The following is a 14844-nucleotide window of genomic DNA, read 5'->3' as shown; positions in this document are numbered from 1 at the left end:
TTCAGTTTGATCAAGAGATTTCAGTAACTCATTGTCCCCCAGAAATAGAAATACAGAAAACCAACACAGGCTAAACCAATAGAGACACTAAATTATTGAAATAATTTAGTACATTCAAATTCATTTCAGGCAATTGGTGTATTCATTCTAATTTGCCAAAATGTATTTTTTTCTCTCTCTGTAAGGTTAGATGTCTTTTACAATGGTGTACAATTCAGTAGGAACAATGCACTAGTTGTAATAATGTCTCTATCCAATTAATGAGCCAATCAGTTGCATGATTCAAAGTGTTTTTCTTCCTCACTTATTATTCTAATATTAAGTCTCTTCCCTTACCTCTTTTTCACCACTCCAGTCCGGTGGAAAGTAGTCGCTTTGGGTCCTCTGGAAACCTGAGCCAGACCAGCTCCCAGCTTAGTGAGACAGGCCAGGAGAGTGCTCCAGGCTCAGGGCTGGAAGAGTCCTTCCACTCTTACCACAGTACCACCTTCTGCCCCTCTACCGCTGGCCAGCAACCCACCAACGAACACCTCCCCAGCAATGGACACTCTGTTTTGGGGCAGGAGGAATTGCGCAGACCCTCCCTGGATGTGGGGAAGAGCTTAAATGGCTCTATGAAGAGATTGGACCACTCAGTTGAGAAAATATCCAATAAAATGCTGCAAAGGTGAGTCTGAGTTCCAGCAAGTGTCATACATTTTAAACACTTAAATAAGCATCCACATTTTGGAGCAGTAAATATTACAAGTACAGTATTAGTGAGTGGTCAATCTATCTCTTTCTCCCCACACACTCCAGTTTCCACGACAATGGGCCTCCTTTGCCCTTCTCTCCATCCAGAATTCGCTGGTTGAAGGCCATCAACAAAGTGAGGGTACAACTGCAGGAGGTAGGAAGTTATCTCAATGTAACTTGTCGGTCCTTTCTTATCTTTTACCCACTCTCTACAAATTTGCAACCACCATTTTATATCATGCTACCTGTTTGTATGGTTTCCCCATCTGCATGGTTGGGTTTCACCTCTATGGTAGTTTGAACTTGGCAAACTATATTTCTTATTTAAAGTGTCTATTTAGATGGATTTACTTGTTTACTGCTATCTGGGTGTTCCCTCAGTGAGGTACCAGAGGGGTTTTCATGTTGTACATGCAGATAGATCATCACTGTAAGGTCTACTGGGAGTTATGTGTTGCTGCATAAAAAATGATTGAACAACCTGAATGTGTTACTCTGCTTGGTATTTCAGTACAGTATACAGTTTACTCTGGAAAATGTACGACCTTTCATTTCTTGCACTCTCTGCCTCTCCAACCCCCCCCACCCTTCACACCCTTCTAGTTAATTTCACCTCTCATCCTGACACCATGTAATTGTGAGAGGTAGGCTTAGCTTCTCTTTGTAAAGTTACACGTGACCTGGTGGCCCTGTGCTTCAGAGGTGGATAATTATCATTAATGAATTGTTAACTCAGGAATTAATCGCTCTCTCATACAACAAAGGACCTCTCAAATGTAGCCTCTTTTCTTCTCGTGCTATATCAGATTAGTGTTTTCCATAATACAACCCAAGCTACAACCAAATTATGTGTAGTTCAAAAGTAAGCATGTTGATGTCCAAAATATCTCCTGAAAAACAGTTCAGTCTACGGTACTTATTTATTTTGCTCCATGATCCCTGTTGTCTTCTCCCCTGTCTATGGATCTATCCCTCTGCAGCAACTGAGCTAATGGAGTGGTGAATTGAGCCTAGGGGAGAGACTGAGCAACTGAATGAGAGAGAGGGAGAGATGCGGGAAAATGGGGAACGAGTGTGAGGGGAATAAAGTACAGCTTCAATGTTTATCCCATTTTTCTTTTGCATATTTTTTAGAGCAAATGTAGGCCATGCTTTATCCTCTGAAGATGCTCACTTGGAGTGAAAGGATAGTGGGGAAGTGTTGCACATACGGAAATAATAACTGACACACCCAGTTGTACCAAAAAGGTACAAGGAAAAGGAATTGGGCTGAGATGTTGGCAGAATAATACTGTCAGAAACCATGCTGATTTCACATAGTAGACTTGGTGCTTAGGACTCATTTGAATGAGAGGGTGGTCAAACCAGTATCTCAAAACAAACTGTCGCTCAAGGAAATTGAATACATCAAAAAAAGAATGACCTCTGTCAACCTCAATTTATCCTTATTCTCTGATGTAGGTATCTGGGTTGGTGCTGCTTTGAGGTTTTATATTGAAAGATTATGGTCATATTGAAGCCAGTCTGTCTGTTGGTCAGAGACTGTTCATATACAGTGTGAGGACTGCTTTCAGCTGTAGCACAGATTATGTTGTCTAAGCATGCACCCGATTAATCAAACTCCACCCGTGGTTAGAGATCAGTGCTGGTCGTAATGAACAGGTTACAGTTGTTGTGCAGTGTCTGGTTATGAGGGAGCAATTGTCATAGCCCGGTTCCATTATGCTAATTGCTATAGGGCCGGTAGAGAGAGGACCATGTAAATGCCTGCTGATGGAAGGCAACTGTAGAGAAAGGTGAAAGCCATACACAGTAAGTGTTATTTATTTTGGGACGTCAGGAAGGACTTAAGACACAAGCCTGTATCCTGACAAGACTGTGTAAGGAAGTACATTTAGTCATTAGTCAGTCAACAAAGGTGTCAAAGGTCAAGATAAATGTAATGGGGTGCTACAATGCATCTTAAGACACATTTTCACACATTTGGGAATGGATATTAGCTTCGTAAGGACTGTTTGTCTGGGTATATCAGTGTGCATGTCATGTACAGTGCCTTCACATTTTGTTGTTAGTCTGAATTTTAATTGGATTCAATTGAGGTATTGTGTCACTGGACTACACACTACCCCATAATGTCAAAGTGGAATGATGTTTTTAGAAGTGTTTACAAATTAATAGAAGATGAAATGTATTCAACCCCTTTCTTATAGCAAGCCTAAATGAGTTCAGGAGTAGAAATTTGCTTGACAAGTCACATCAGTTGCATGGACTCTGCGTGCAAAGAGACAGATGTCCTTCCCAACTCAGTTGCCGAAGAGGAATGAAACCGCTTGGGGATTTCACCATAACTCTAATGGTGACTTTAAAGCAGTTAGAGATTAATGGCTATGATAGGAGAAAACTGAGGATAGATCAACATTGCAGATACTCCACAATACTAACCTAAGTGACAGAGTGATAAGGAGGAGGCTTGTGCAGAATACAAATAATCCAAAACATTCATCCTGTTTGCAATAAGGCACTAAAGTAAAACTGCAAAAACTGTGGTAAAGACATTTACTTTATGTCCTGAATACGAAACGTTATGTTTTGGACAAAACCAACACAACACATCACTGAGTCCACTCCTCATAATTTCAAGCATGGTGGTGGCTGCATTGTGTTATGGGTATAGTTGTCATCAGCAAGAATTTAGGATTTTTGGGGGAATAGATGGAATAGAGCTAAGCACAGGCAAAATCCTAGAAAACCTGGTTGTCTGCTTTCTAACAGACACTGGGAGACATTCACCTGTCAGCAGGACAATAACCTAAAACACAAGGACAAATGTACACTGGAGTTGCTTACCAAGATGACAATGTCTTGAAAATCTTTGGAAAGACTTCAAAATTGCTGTGTAGCAATGATTAACAACCAACTTGACAAAGCCTAACATTTTATTTTTAAAGGAATGTGCAAATATTGTACAATCCAGGTGTGCAAAGCTCTTCGATTTACCCAAAAAGACTCACCGCTGTAATTCTAACATGTATTAAATCAGGGGCCTGAATGCTTAATTAACTAATAAAAATATATTAGTGTTTTATTTTTCATAAATTGTAACATTTTGTAAAAACAGTTTTTTTTTTAAATAAATCTTCCACTTTGACGTTAAAGTATTTTGTATAGATTGTTGACAAATCCATTTTAATCTCACTTTATAATACAACAAAATGTGAAACAAGTCGAGGGGTGTGAATACTTTCTGAAGGCACTGTATGTGTGAGTTATAAAGTCAAAAGGGTAGGCACACAGCCAAACGGAGAGAGTGAGTGAGGACAGCGGGAGGAGACCGATAAAGAGGGGGAAATGAAGAGGGAGACTGAGAGCTGGCAGTTTCACAGTTTCAGATTAGCTTTGTGCTGGAATATGTCGCCAGAGGACAGAGCGAGCGAGAGAGGGAACAAGAGAAAGTGAACGCACGAAAGAGTGGTGGGAGGGATACTTAACTGGGAATGAACTGTCATGTGAGCCTACACTCCTCGCTCCTGCCCTTCCTGTTTGTACATCTGGAATGAGAGAGAGTCAACACTTCCCCTGCGTCTGTCAATCTGGGTGAAGACTACCAGCCGTATGTGCTTTGTATGCCGAGCATGGAATTAAATGCAGAGTACCTGGAGATATTTAACTCAATTTAAAAAAATCCATGGTGACTTTTACGATTTTGCGCTTGTCAACTATTGAGCAGTTTTCCACATGGGGTAAGGTTTATTGAATGATATGCATCTGTAGAAATTGTGTTCTTGCATGAAGTTTGCGTTCAGTATTGCACTACATAATTTGGAGTATTTTCTCCTGACTTTTATTTGTGAAATGTACTAATGGAATATTTGCTTTTCATAAGTGTAATATTGAATTATAGTTGAGTATTATTTTTACAAACATGAAAGGACAACTTTGCTCCTGTTGCCTGAAATAAGAAAAAAAAGCGGCCAATCGATCAGTTGAAAACGAACAAAGCAAACCAGACTTTTTTTTCCAGGCCGCAGACCATGAAGGAAAGAGAGAAAAGACGTTGTTATTGGGCACTAAAGTGACTCTGTCAGAATTACCCAGACAGGCTCCTACCAGCTGCCTCCCCCTCTCCGTAGTCTGGACAGCTTACTGTGGAGGCTGAGCCACAGGCCATTCAGACTATATGGGCCACTGGCTGGCTAGGTTAAATGGGCCAGTAATGATCTTCAGGAGCTGCTGCTGAAAGTAATTTGTGTCTAAATCACATTTAGATAATCAATGTGTATTTTACCTCAACATTTCTGTTAATCTTGTCCCAGTTTATTTTCTGATTGTCATAGTTAATGGAGTATGATGTGAAATGGCTAAAACTGGTCATTTAAATGGAAAGTTAATGAATGTGGATATCTAATTCCTGACAGTCGTGGACAGCTGTTATAAATGTATATACATCACTAATAGCCAAATGGTTCTGGCAGGCTAGCTGTTCTTATTGCTATGCATGATTATGCCTTCCTGCCAACTGTGCTCTTATCATGCTAATGCACACCTCCAGTACTTGAGTGGTATTGGACAGAGGTAAAAACCTCTGGTATAGGGGAGGGTTAGTGAAGTTTCCCACCAGCGTAGAGTCCTGTGCATACTATCCACAGGCTGGAGACACACTTAACATCTACTCCCAGTGTGGACCTTTGAGCCCTGACTGGGAAAAAACAGGCATCTGGCAAATATTTGTGGCAAACTTTCTGTCAATTGGCCACAAATTTGCAGCACGCTCATATTTTCACATATAAATTAGTTTTGTGACCAGCTGTTGTGGTTAATTTGTGTCAATTTGTGAAAGTCTGGCAAACAATTCTAGAAAACTTGTGGTGAACTTTGTTTGCTGCAAACTCTGTATGCATATGCAAATTAGATCTGTTTTTTGGTGACTCTGTTAAACAACATTGAAATGTATCGACATAATTTAAAGTTGTGATTTTATTTAACTTACTAAAAACTAAACATACTAAATGTATGGTACCAGTCAAAAGTTTGGACACCTACTCAATCAAGAAATTTTCATTATTTTTACTATTTTCTACCTTGTAGAATAATATTGAAGACAAAGTATGAAATCACACATATGGAAAGGTGTTAAACAAATCTAAATATATTTACTATTTTAGATTCTTCAAAGTCGCCACCCTTTGCCTTGATGACAGCTTTGCATTCTCTCAACCAGCTTAATGAGGAATGCTTTTCCAACAGTCTTGAAGGAGTTCCCACATATGCTAAGCACTTTTAGGCTGCTTTTCCTTCACCCTGCAGTCCAACTCATCCCAAACCTTCTCATTTGGGGTGAGGTCAGGTGATTGTGAAGGCCAGGTCATCTGATGCAGCACTCCATCACTCTCCTTGGTCAAATAGCCCTTGCACAGCCTGGAGGTGTGTTGGGTCATTGTCCTGTTGAAAACAAATGATAGTCCCACTAAGCGCAAATCAGATGGGATGGCATATTGCTGCAGAATGCTGTGGTAGCCATGCTGGATAAGTATGCCTTGAATTCTAAATAAATCACTGACAGTGTCACCAGAAAAGCACCATCACACCACCACCACCATGCTTCACAGCGGGAACCACACACGCAGAGATAATTCTTTCACCTACTCTCCATCTCACAAAGACATGGCGGTTGGAACCAAAAATTCTCATTAGACCAAAGGATGGATTTCCACCAGTCTAATGTCCATTGCTCGTGTTTCTTGGCCCAAGCAAGTCTCTTTTTGTTATTGGTGTCCGTTAATAGTGGTTTCTTTGCAGCAATTTGACCATGAAGGCCTGATTTCACGCAGTCTCCTCTGAACAGTTGATATTTAGATGTGTCTTACTTGAACTCTGTGAAGCATTTATTTGGGCTGAAATTTGATGTGCAGCTAATTAACTCTAATGAACTTGGCCTCTGCAACAGAGGTAACTCTACGTCTTCCTTTCCTGTGGCGGTCCTCATGAGATCCAGTTTCATCGTAGCATTTGATGTTTTTTGTGACTGAACTTGAAGAAACTTTCAAAGTTATTGAAATTTTCTGGATTGACTGACCTCTTAAAGTAATGGACAGTCGTTTCTCTTTGCTAATTTGAGATGTTCTTGCCATAATATGGACTTGGTCTTTTACTAAATAGGGCTATCTTCTGTATATCCCGCTACATTGTCACAACACAACTGATTGGCTCAAACACAGTAAGAAGGAAAGAATTTCCACAAATGAACTTTATCAAGCCACACCTGTTCATTTTAAATGCATTTCAGGTAACTACCTCATGAAGCTGGTTGAGAGAATGCCAAGCGTGTGCAAAGCTGCCAAAAAGGCAAAGGGTGGCCACTTTGAAGAATCACAATTATAAAATATATTTGAATTTGTTTTTTGGTTACTATATTATTCCATATGTGTTATTTCATAATTTTGATGTCTTCACTACTTTTCTACAATGCAGAAAATAGTACAAATAAAGAACCTTGAATGAGTACAGTAGGTGTGTATTAACTTTTGACTGGTACTGTACATCATGTCAGAGAATGTGTAGGAATATATGATACATTTTTAAAACCCATTGAAACAAAGCCCTATTGTCTAAATGTTTTTCAAAAGATAGGATTGATTATTAGAATTAATATGCACACCCTGACTGCAATCAGAAAAATACAAAACGTGTGCGACAGTCTTAAGTGGTGTTAACATAGATCTGTCTGAAAGTCGAGTTAAAACATTGTTACACAGAGAACATGTTTTAAAATGTTACATTTGAAGGTCACTACTAAGGACATGGACTAATAACTCATTACTTAAATGTATTTTATTCATAAAGCACTTTTCACAATCCCCAAAATGGAACATTTTGAATTTAAAATAAGTGATTGTGATAGAATGAAAGCGTAACACAACGTGCTTCAGTAGTTGAACCAAAGGCTAACAAGCCAGATACCATATTGTAGGCAAAAAGCAGGCACAAATGCATTTAAAAACAAACTAAAAGTAATTTTACAGTGGCTTAAGAGCATATTACCATTGAATGAGACACTCATAGCTCATCCTTCTATTGATCTATTAATTCATAGGAACATATCAACAGGAGGGCTGTGCTTCCTCCTGTCACTTATCACACTACATACAAGAGCAGATACTTATCCACTATTGTTGAGTGGAAAAATACATGCATGCAACAGTCTTGCTGCAGGGGATTCGGTTCCTTGCAGCTGATACACTGTGGTCTGTAGGAATTCCCATGCTGGGGCACAGTGGGAAAATTGATATCAAACACATCATAGGACTTGAAGCACACATCCAGAGGCCAAAGCAGTGTGTACCTTGCTCCAATACCGGTCCATTAATGACCGTAAACACCTGTGAGCAGTCCCCAAGAGTCAACACAAATGGGTAGGGTCTGGTCACCTCTGCCTGGTGCTGGTACTCAACCATGTTGGTCCCAACTTGTTAGAATATGAGGACTTGTCAGGCACACTGACAATGCCATCACACACAATTTATTTTGTATATTTTATAGCAATTTACATCAATCAAAACCCAATCCCTGTTTGATGCCTATGTCTTCTATTAATTTTGGGCTGGGGCATATAGTTTCATTTACACAACACTAACCATGTTTACAGCCAACCATTTTAATGCAGCTGAATTACCTGACGCATGAAAAGTCAAGACCGGATAGAAAGATGAAATGGCTACAGACAATTTGTTTGTTTGACGTAGTGGGATGTCTCTTAACCCAGAGTAACCTAAATGTATTACGTGAGAAATGGCGGTTGAAACTCCTTTACGCACAAATATTGCTATAATAACCGTCATATCGAAGTAACCCTGGACAAGCACACCTGATTCAACTTGTCAACTAATCATCATGGCCTGGGTGAGTTGAATAAGTAGTTTTTTTCAAGAGCTAAAACAAAACTGTACTGTTTGAGGTACTTGAGGACCAGGGTTGGCAAACACTGGGCTAGAACTCATGTGCCAGAGGGGGCACATTTGCTATATAATGCAACCGTTTGTGACAAAACTGTCAGTAGAGTTCAAAATGCAATGTAAACCCATTTAACTTGGGGTTTTTTTACTAGTTACATGGGAATTTAACAGCAAAAGTTATTTTTATGTGCACTTCGTCATCACGCACAGCCTTTTATCCACAAAAAGTCAGTTTGCTGGAAACATCGGCGATGGGAAAATGCATATTGTCTTATGCAGAGTTTTTAAATATTTGCATTTAAATCTGTCGCAAATTGGATGGAAATCTACCCAATGTCTTTGAGTGTGCAGTAACTCGTAACAGATTCTGGAATGCTGTTCCTTTCATTCAAGGTTTACAAAAGGCCATCTAATTGTCCCATCAATCTTCATATGCTTATCTAATATTTAAACTAACAGGCTGAAAGTCAATGAAGGGCTTTCTGGTCTCATTGAAGCTGGGTCGGAATGTCTTCCTGCCTAATTTGTATACTGGTGTTGGGAGGGCCACTGTCAGAAGTCTTAAAGAGATGTCACCTTGTGTATCTGGAGAGAAGACTGTTTAGGGAATAACTTGATAGTTTCAGGCTAAAAGTAAATGAGGTACCACCAGCAGGGTTATTTAAAACAATACCTGCACTTCCAATAAGCTTCTGTTTCTCGCTGGACTGGTAAAACAATGTTTTTTGGGGGTCCTTGAAGACTGCAATTCAGTACCAGTGAGTTTCCATGAACAGTCTGGGTTTGAAATGTAGAAGTCCTGAACAATCTGTTGTAAAGCAGACTAACTTTTTTTGTAATATTTTATTACTGCCACATATGACTTCAAATTGTGTTATGTTGTAGCCAGACAAATGATTACTTTTCCATTGCAGTTGATCGTTAGTCTGGCTAACACCTAACTTTTGAAGTCCTCCTGACTTCAGAGTCTGGAATGGCTCTTTGATGTTGTCGGCACAATGCGTCTAATGAAAAGGGCTGTGCTTTTACTGGTTGGCTCTCTGTATTTCTCTCTCATACAGCCCCTGAGTACTGCCCACTTTCTTACAATGGTTGGATTTTCAGATACAAACAATGAGAGGTCTCAACCCCGAGGGAAAAATAAACAGAGAACCAGTCAATCCCTGTTGCACGATTTATTAGAACATATTGCATTAACAAACAGCCTCCTTTCCAGACCAGTGTGGTCACAGCTCTCCCTGCGCTGTGAGTTGCGTCAGCCAGGCTAGTTAATCACAGCAAACAGAATAAAATTCAAGTCTGTTTTTGTAAAAAAATGTAATCCACCATGGCCTGGAGTATCCAGCAGACGTGGATACTCTCTGACTATCTCAACTGTCTTGGCCCCATTCTGTCTGGTCCATTGAGCCCTCCAGATCATGGTCTCCTTCATGTACTCTGCAACCTGGTTTTCCGGACAGATGTTGTTCAACCACTTGGTCATCTGGGCTGCGCTCTCATATTTGACTCTGTTGTGAGCACAAAGTATTCAATAAATAATAATATTCCTTTTAACAATCAGTTTTCATAATATACAAATCTTTCAACATATACCTGGCAAGACCCGGCTACTGCTCAAGCTTGGTGTGTCCTGAGGACCTTGTATATTTAAAAAAAAGGTGGTGTTTATAGAATACTCACTGCGTGAAAGACTTATGTTCTTCTTTAACTAGGCTATAGTTGAGTCACTAGCTAACATGCTACTGAACTGTGACACTAGCATATTGACATGCATATTGGTATTAAAAGACTGCAACGTATTCACCTACAAATGTGTTTAGGCAAATCATTAGTTATCTAGCTACCTAATCACATGAATTGTGCAAAAATATAATAATTCACTTTAACTATTTAAGTGCTAGCCAGCCAGTCAGTCAGTGGTGCTGACCGATTTTGAAACTGGTATCACAAAAATGTGTTTCACTCTATCCCATAAAACATGACATTGCTAACTAGGCACCATTTAGCAAAATAAAATGTTAGGAAGTTGAATAAGTTACACTCACCAGACAACTTTTAATTTGCAAATAAATTCATTAAAAATCCTACAATGTGATTTTCTAGATTTTTTTCTTCTAATTTTGTCTGTCATAGTTGAAGTGTACCTATGAGTAAAATTACAGGCCTCATCTTTTTAAGTGGGAGAACTTGCTCAATTGGTGGCTGACTAAATACTTTTTTGTCCCACTGTATATTTTTAATTTCAATAGAATTTGAATATCATTGAAATGTTATTTTTCTTTTCAGTGACATTCTTATTTAATCACTTAAGTTTGTGTTGGAATGGAAAGGGTTAACACTGAATAGAAAAAATTCAATCAGAATTTTCTTTGGTCTTTTGGGAGATAACTCCTAGCCAAGTCAGTAATTTACTCTCAGAAGCTAGATGGAAGGCATCTGCCATTGAACTGAATTAGCAAAGATTTTGTATAACTAAACCAAGATACACCTGTCATTTTCAAATTGGAACAAATTAATCATAGTGGAGAGAGCAAGCAAGGAGGTGGGCAGAGCCAAGCATGAGCTAGCGAGATCCTATTGGCGTGTCCTAGCATGCATTTGCATATTTCCATTAGGGAACACCTTGCTCTTCCATATTTGGTTGTGAGTTGAAATTCCAAGTGAATGCTTAACATTTATACATCCGGGAAAATAGGTCTCATTGTTTGATCTGTGGTATTAGGGCAGAATTTTCGTGTGACAGTCGACCAATAACATTTTGACTTGTAATAAGTGGGACGGTTTCTGCAGAAACGTATGTAAACAGGTTTCCCACGGTCTCGCTAGCTAGCTTTTGTTGTAGGCAATGGGGTCCGCAAACCCCTAGGTACTGCTGAGGATTTTTATGACCGCTAGCAACAACAGAATAAACAAATTACATTCCTACAGTAGAAAATAAGAATGTCTTCTTTCTAATAATGATTCTCAACTCCTAATATTGAGCAAATTACACATTGGTTCCAATTATATTTACTGGAGTATCTGACATACAATAGGCTTTGAAAAAGCACCCTGCAAATAGGTTAGCAGTGTGGCAAGTGATTTTTTTTTGAGACCTTTTGTAGCTAATAGACTGTTCAAGTTTACACTTCCTCTTCCAATTATGTGGGGAGGTCAAAATAATGAAATTATGTACCACATTTAATTTTAAATTGTTGAATACTTCTCCTTGCCATTGTCATTCACTTGATGAGACGAAGAATTTGTTTTGTTTTTGCTAACGCGTGATAGGTGTCCCTGGGTCGCCGGTTTGTCTAGGAGGGATCCCATGGCAAGAAAAGGTAGACTCCTGTTCTAGGCTAGTGTGCAGTGACTGCAGCAGGTGTTATCGAAGAGGATGATGCTAATAGCTTCTCCCTTTTAAAGATTAACTTTGAACAGGAAGATAAGTTTCATCGTCTGGGTCGTGGAAGTGTTTTTAATGTTTTTATTGCAGCTCACTTGCTGTTAGCTATCTCCTTGAAAGTAACTTATGTATGTGAAACATTGCTGTATTTAAAGTTTAGCTCGCCGGTTACTTTGTGCTAAACGTGATATTTTTTTTTGCACTGGGAAGTAATATTTGTACGTTTTGGTTGGGAAATGCTTAGCCTAATGGTTGTGTTTTTGTATTCTTATGATTGGGACCTATCGGCTTATTATGTCAGAGTGAATGGACTGCTTATCGTTTAGCATCATGCTGTGTGTGACTGCTGTCTCTATCGGCCCTATTTGTTGTACCAAAAGTGTGGTCTCCTACATGGCGTGCTCTGCATATTACGGTCAGTGTTAGGCATGGGCGGTATACTGTATACCGTGCTATTTGGAAGTAGCCACAGGATGGTTTTTCAATAAATACAATTGAAAGTATTTCTTTGAAGTTTTTCTTTAGAAATTTGAATTATTTGTAGCTACTTTTTAAGTAAATACCTGAAGTCAACTTGTGCAATACATTAGGCGATGAAGCAGATCGCGTTCTTCATTTCACCTGTCACATTTATTTTACATTATGAAGCTTACCAGTAGCTCCCCAGAACAGTTGAGCCAGTCACGTGTTTGTTTGTAAACGGCACAACGGGAGAAAGCTGAACCTGGGATGATTAAAGAGTTGGCCTGCCTCCATTCTGAAATAACTTTATTTTGATAAGCTTGGAATGGACATGGTCTACTAAACTTAACAACCACAAACACATATCTAAGTTTAGCTTTCTTGTTGTTTATCAAAATTATCTGGCTAACTCATTAAGCCTGCTTTTGTAGTACACCCTCATGGTGAGTCCAGCTGTTTATTTGGTTCAACTTGCTTACGAGCCCCAAACCAACAACGCAGTTTTTAAAAATACGGATAAGTATAAGAAATAAAAGTAAAGTAAATAAAGAGCAGCAGTAAAATAAATTACTGTAGCGAGACTATATACAGGAGGGTACCGGTGCAGAGTCAATGTGCGCGGGCACAAGTAATTTGTAGGTAGAGTTATTAAAGTGACTATGCAAAGATGATAACATAGTAGCAGCAGTGTGAAATAGTTGGAGGGGTAGGCAATGCAAATAGTATGGGTAGCCATTTGATTAGGTGTTCAGGAGTCTTACGGCTTAGGGGTAGAAGCAGTTGCCATACCAGGCAGTGATGCAACCAGTCAGGATGCTCTCGATGGTGCAGCTGTAGAACCTTTTCAGGATCTGAGGACCTGCTACTATGTTCATGTTCTTTTTCTTGATATGGGCGTTTGGTACAACATTTGGAAGATCCCCCCACCGAAGGCCGAAGACCAATACCCAATGCGGTTCGCCACTGTCTCCTCCTATATTTGTACATACTCTTAGTTTCTCCACCTTAACACCAGCCAGAGAATTACTCCCCTATCAATTTCAGATGAGAGCAAATCCATTTTTGCAGTACCTTGGTGATGTTACATTGTGAACTTGCATCTAATATAGTACTAGGCATAGGATGCACGTCCATAAGGTACATTGAATTAAATTGTCAAAATGATATAGCCTAATTAGTTTACTCCTGTCAATACAGAAATCAATTAAATCATAAATAATGGCCTACTACACCAGAAAACATGATTTGGCCACAGAGGATCATTGGCTGCTGTCAGAAAGGTGTACATATTCAGTCTGATCATTTTTGGGTCAGTGCCACTTGAAAAAAATAATTCTTACAATTTCGTCCTCAGTTAGATGGATTTCATAGTGTATTTGTCCCCCCTTCTTATGGGCCTATTATATGCATGAGACTGTTTTTATGTGCAACTAAATATTGGGAAGGTGTCCTTAATGTTTAGTATACTCTGTGTACGTTTTATCTTATTGGTAATTTTCCTAGATATGTTGGGTATGTGCTTTAGCTACAGTATATGCATCAAACTCCAGTCCAGTTAGACGTAGATGATAAACTAGCTCAAAAGCTGACAGGAAATAAAGTTGAGCCAGCGACCCTGTGCTCTGTCTGACTTCTTGGTCTGGGCAAATGGCCACAGAACCACACTGCATGATGGTGGTTAAACTGACCATTCTGTCTGTCATTCAGTTAGACAGCAGCATGGGGAGGGAAATTGTGCAGCACTGATTCCCCTCAGCGCGTTGGTTCTTAACAGCATGATGGCACACAGTGAGTAGATAGGGTTTGGCTGTCACTGTCTGAGCTGCTTCAAACAACCAGGATCAGTGGGGATGAGGGGTAGATGAACAAGCAATGAATCCTTAAATGTTAGTTGGCTGTTGCGTAAGTGCAGATTTACTTATTGCCTCACTATAGAGTACATTTGTGGATTTCCATGTACATCCAGGTTCATAATTATTGGCACCCTCTAAGAATCTGTTCTATGTGCTCTGTTTCTATGCTTCCCGGGTTTTAAGTTTCGTTTTGTCTTTTGCTTTCGGTTTTGTACACCAGCTTCAAACTGTAGAAAATACCATTTTTAGGATTTAATGACAAGATACTGTATTTCACAGCGGTTTAGATGTTACAATGATTATCTACACTGTCCATTGCTTGTTTTGTCACAAACTGATATTTTAGCAACAAGGAAATGGCAGATCGATTTCTATATTTTGCACCTTTAAACAAAATATGTTTCTCTGAGCAATTGTATTAGTAACAGCCCCAGACCATTATTCCCCCTCCACCAAACTT

The 14844-nt window shown here is 39.4% G+C and overlaps 2 protein-coding genes across 17 annotated transcripts in view; both read left to right on the top strand.

The window, feature by feature from the left end:
- LOC124048873 overlaps nt 1-507 on the top strand; it is a 57504-nt gene extending 56997 nt beyond the window's left edge. For both annotated transcript variants that reach the window (XM_046370008.1, XM_046370007.1), the window contains one exon: nt 356-507. In XM_046370008.1, coding sequence (XP_046225964.1) covers nt 356-370 — 15 coding nt within the window. In that variant the 3' untranslated portion in view covers nt 371-507. The remainder of the gene's footprint in view (nt 1-355) is intronic.
- A 3769-nt stretch (nt 508-4276) lies between these two features.
- Nucleotides 4277-14844, top strand: part of unc13bb (unc-13 homolog Bb (C. elegans)) — a 45545-nt gene continuing 34977 nt past the window's right edge. For all 15 annotated transcript variants that reach the window (XR_006841322.1, XM_046370022.1, XM_046370021.1 and 12 more), the window contains exon 1: nt 4277-4475. The gene's annotated coding sequence lies outside the window, so the exon portion shown is untranslated. The remainder of the gene's footprint in view (nt 4476-14844) is intronic.

Source organism: Oncorhynchus gorbuscha, linkage group LG11, assembly GCF_021184085.1.
Source record: "Oncorhynchus gorbuscha isolate QuinsamMale2020 ecotype Even-year linkage group LG11, OgorEven_v1.0, whole genome shotgun sequence".
Taxonomy (NCBI): domain Eukaryota; kingdom Metazoa; phylum Chordata; class Actinopteri; order Salmoniformes; family Salmonidae; genus Oncorhynchus; species Oncorhynchus gorbuscha.
The sequence above is the reverse complement of the archived record's forward strand: the minus strand, read 5'-3'. Positions and strand labels throughout refer to the sequence as shown.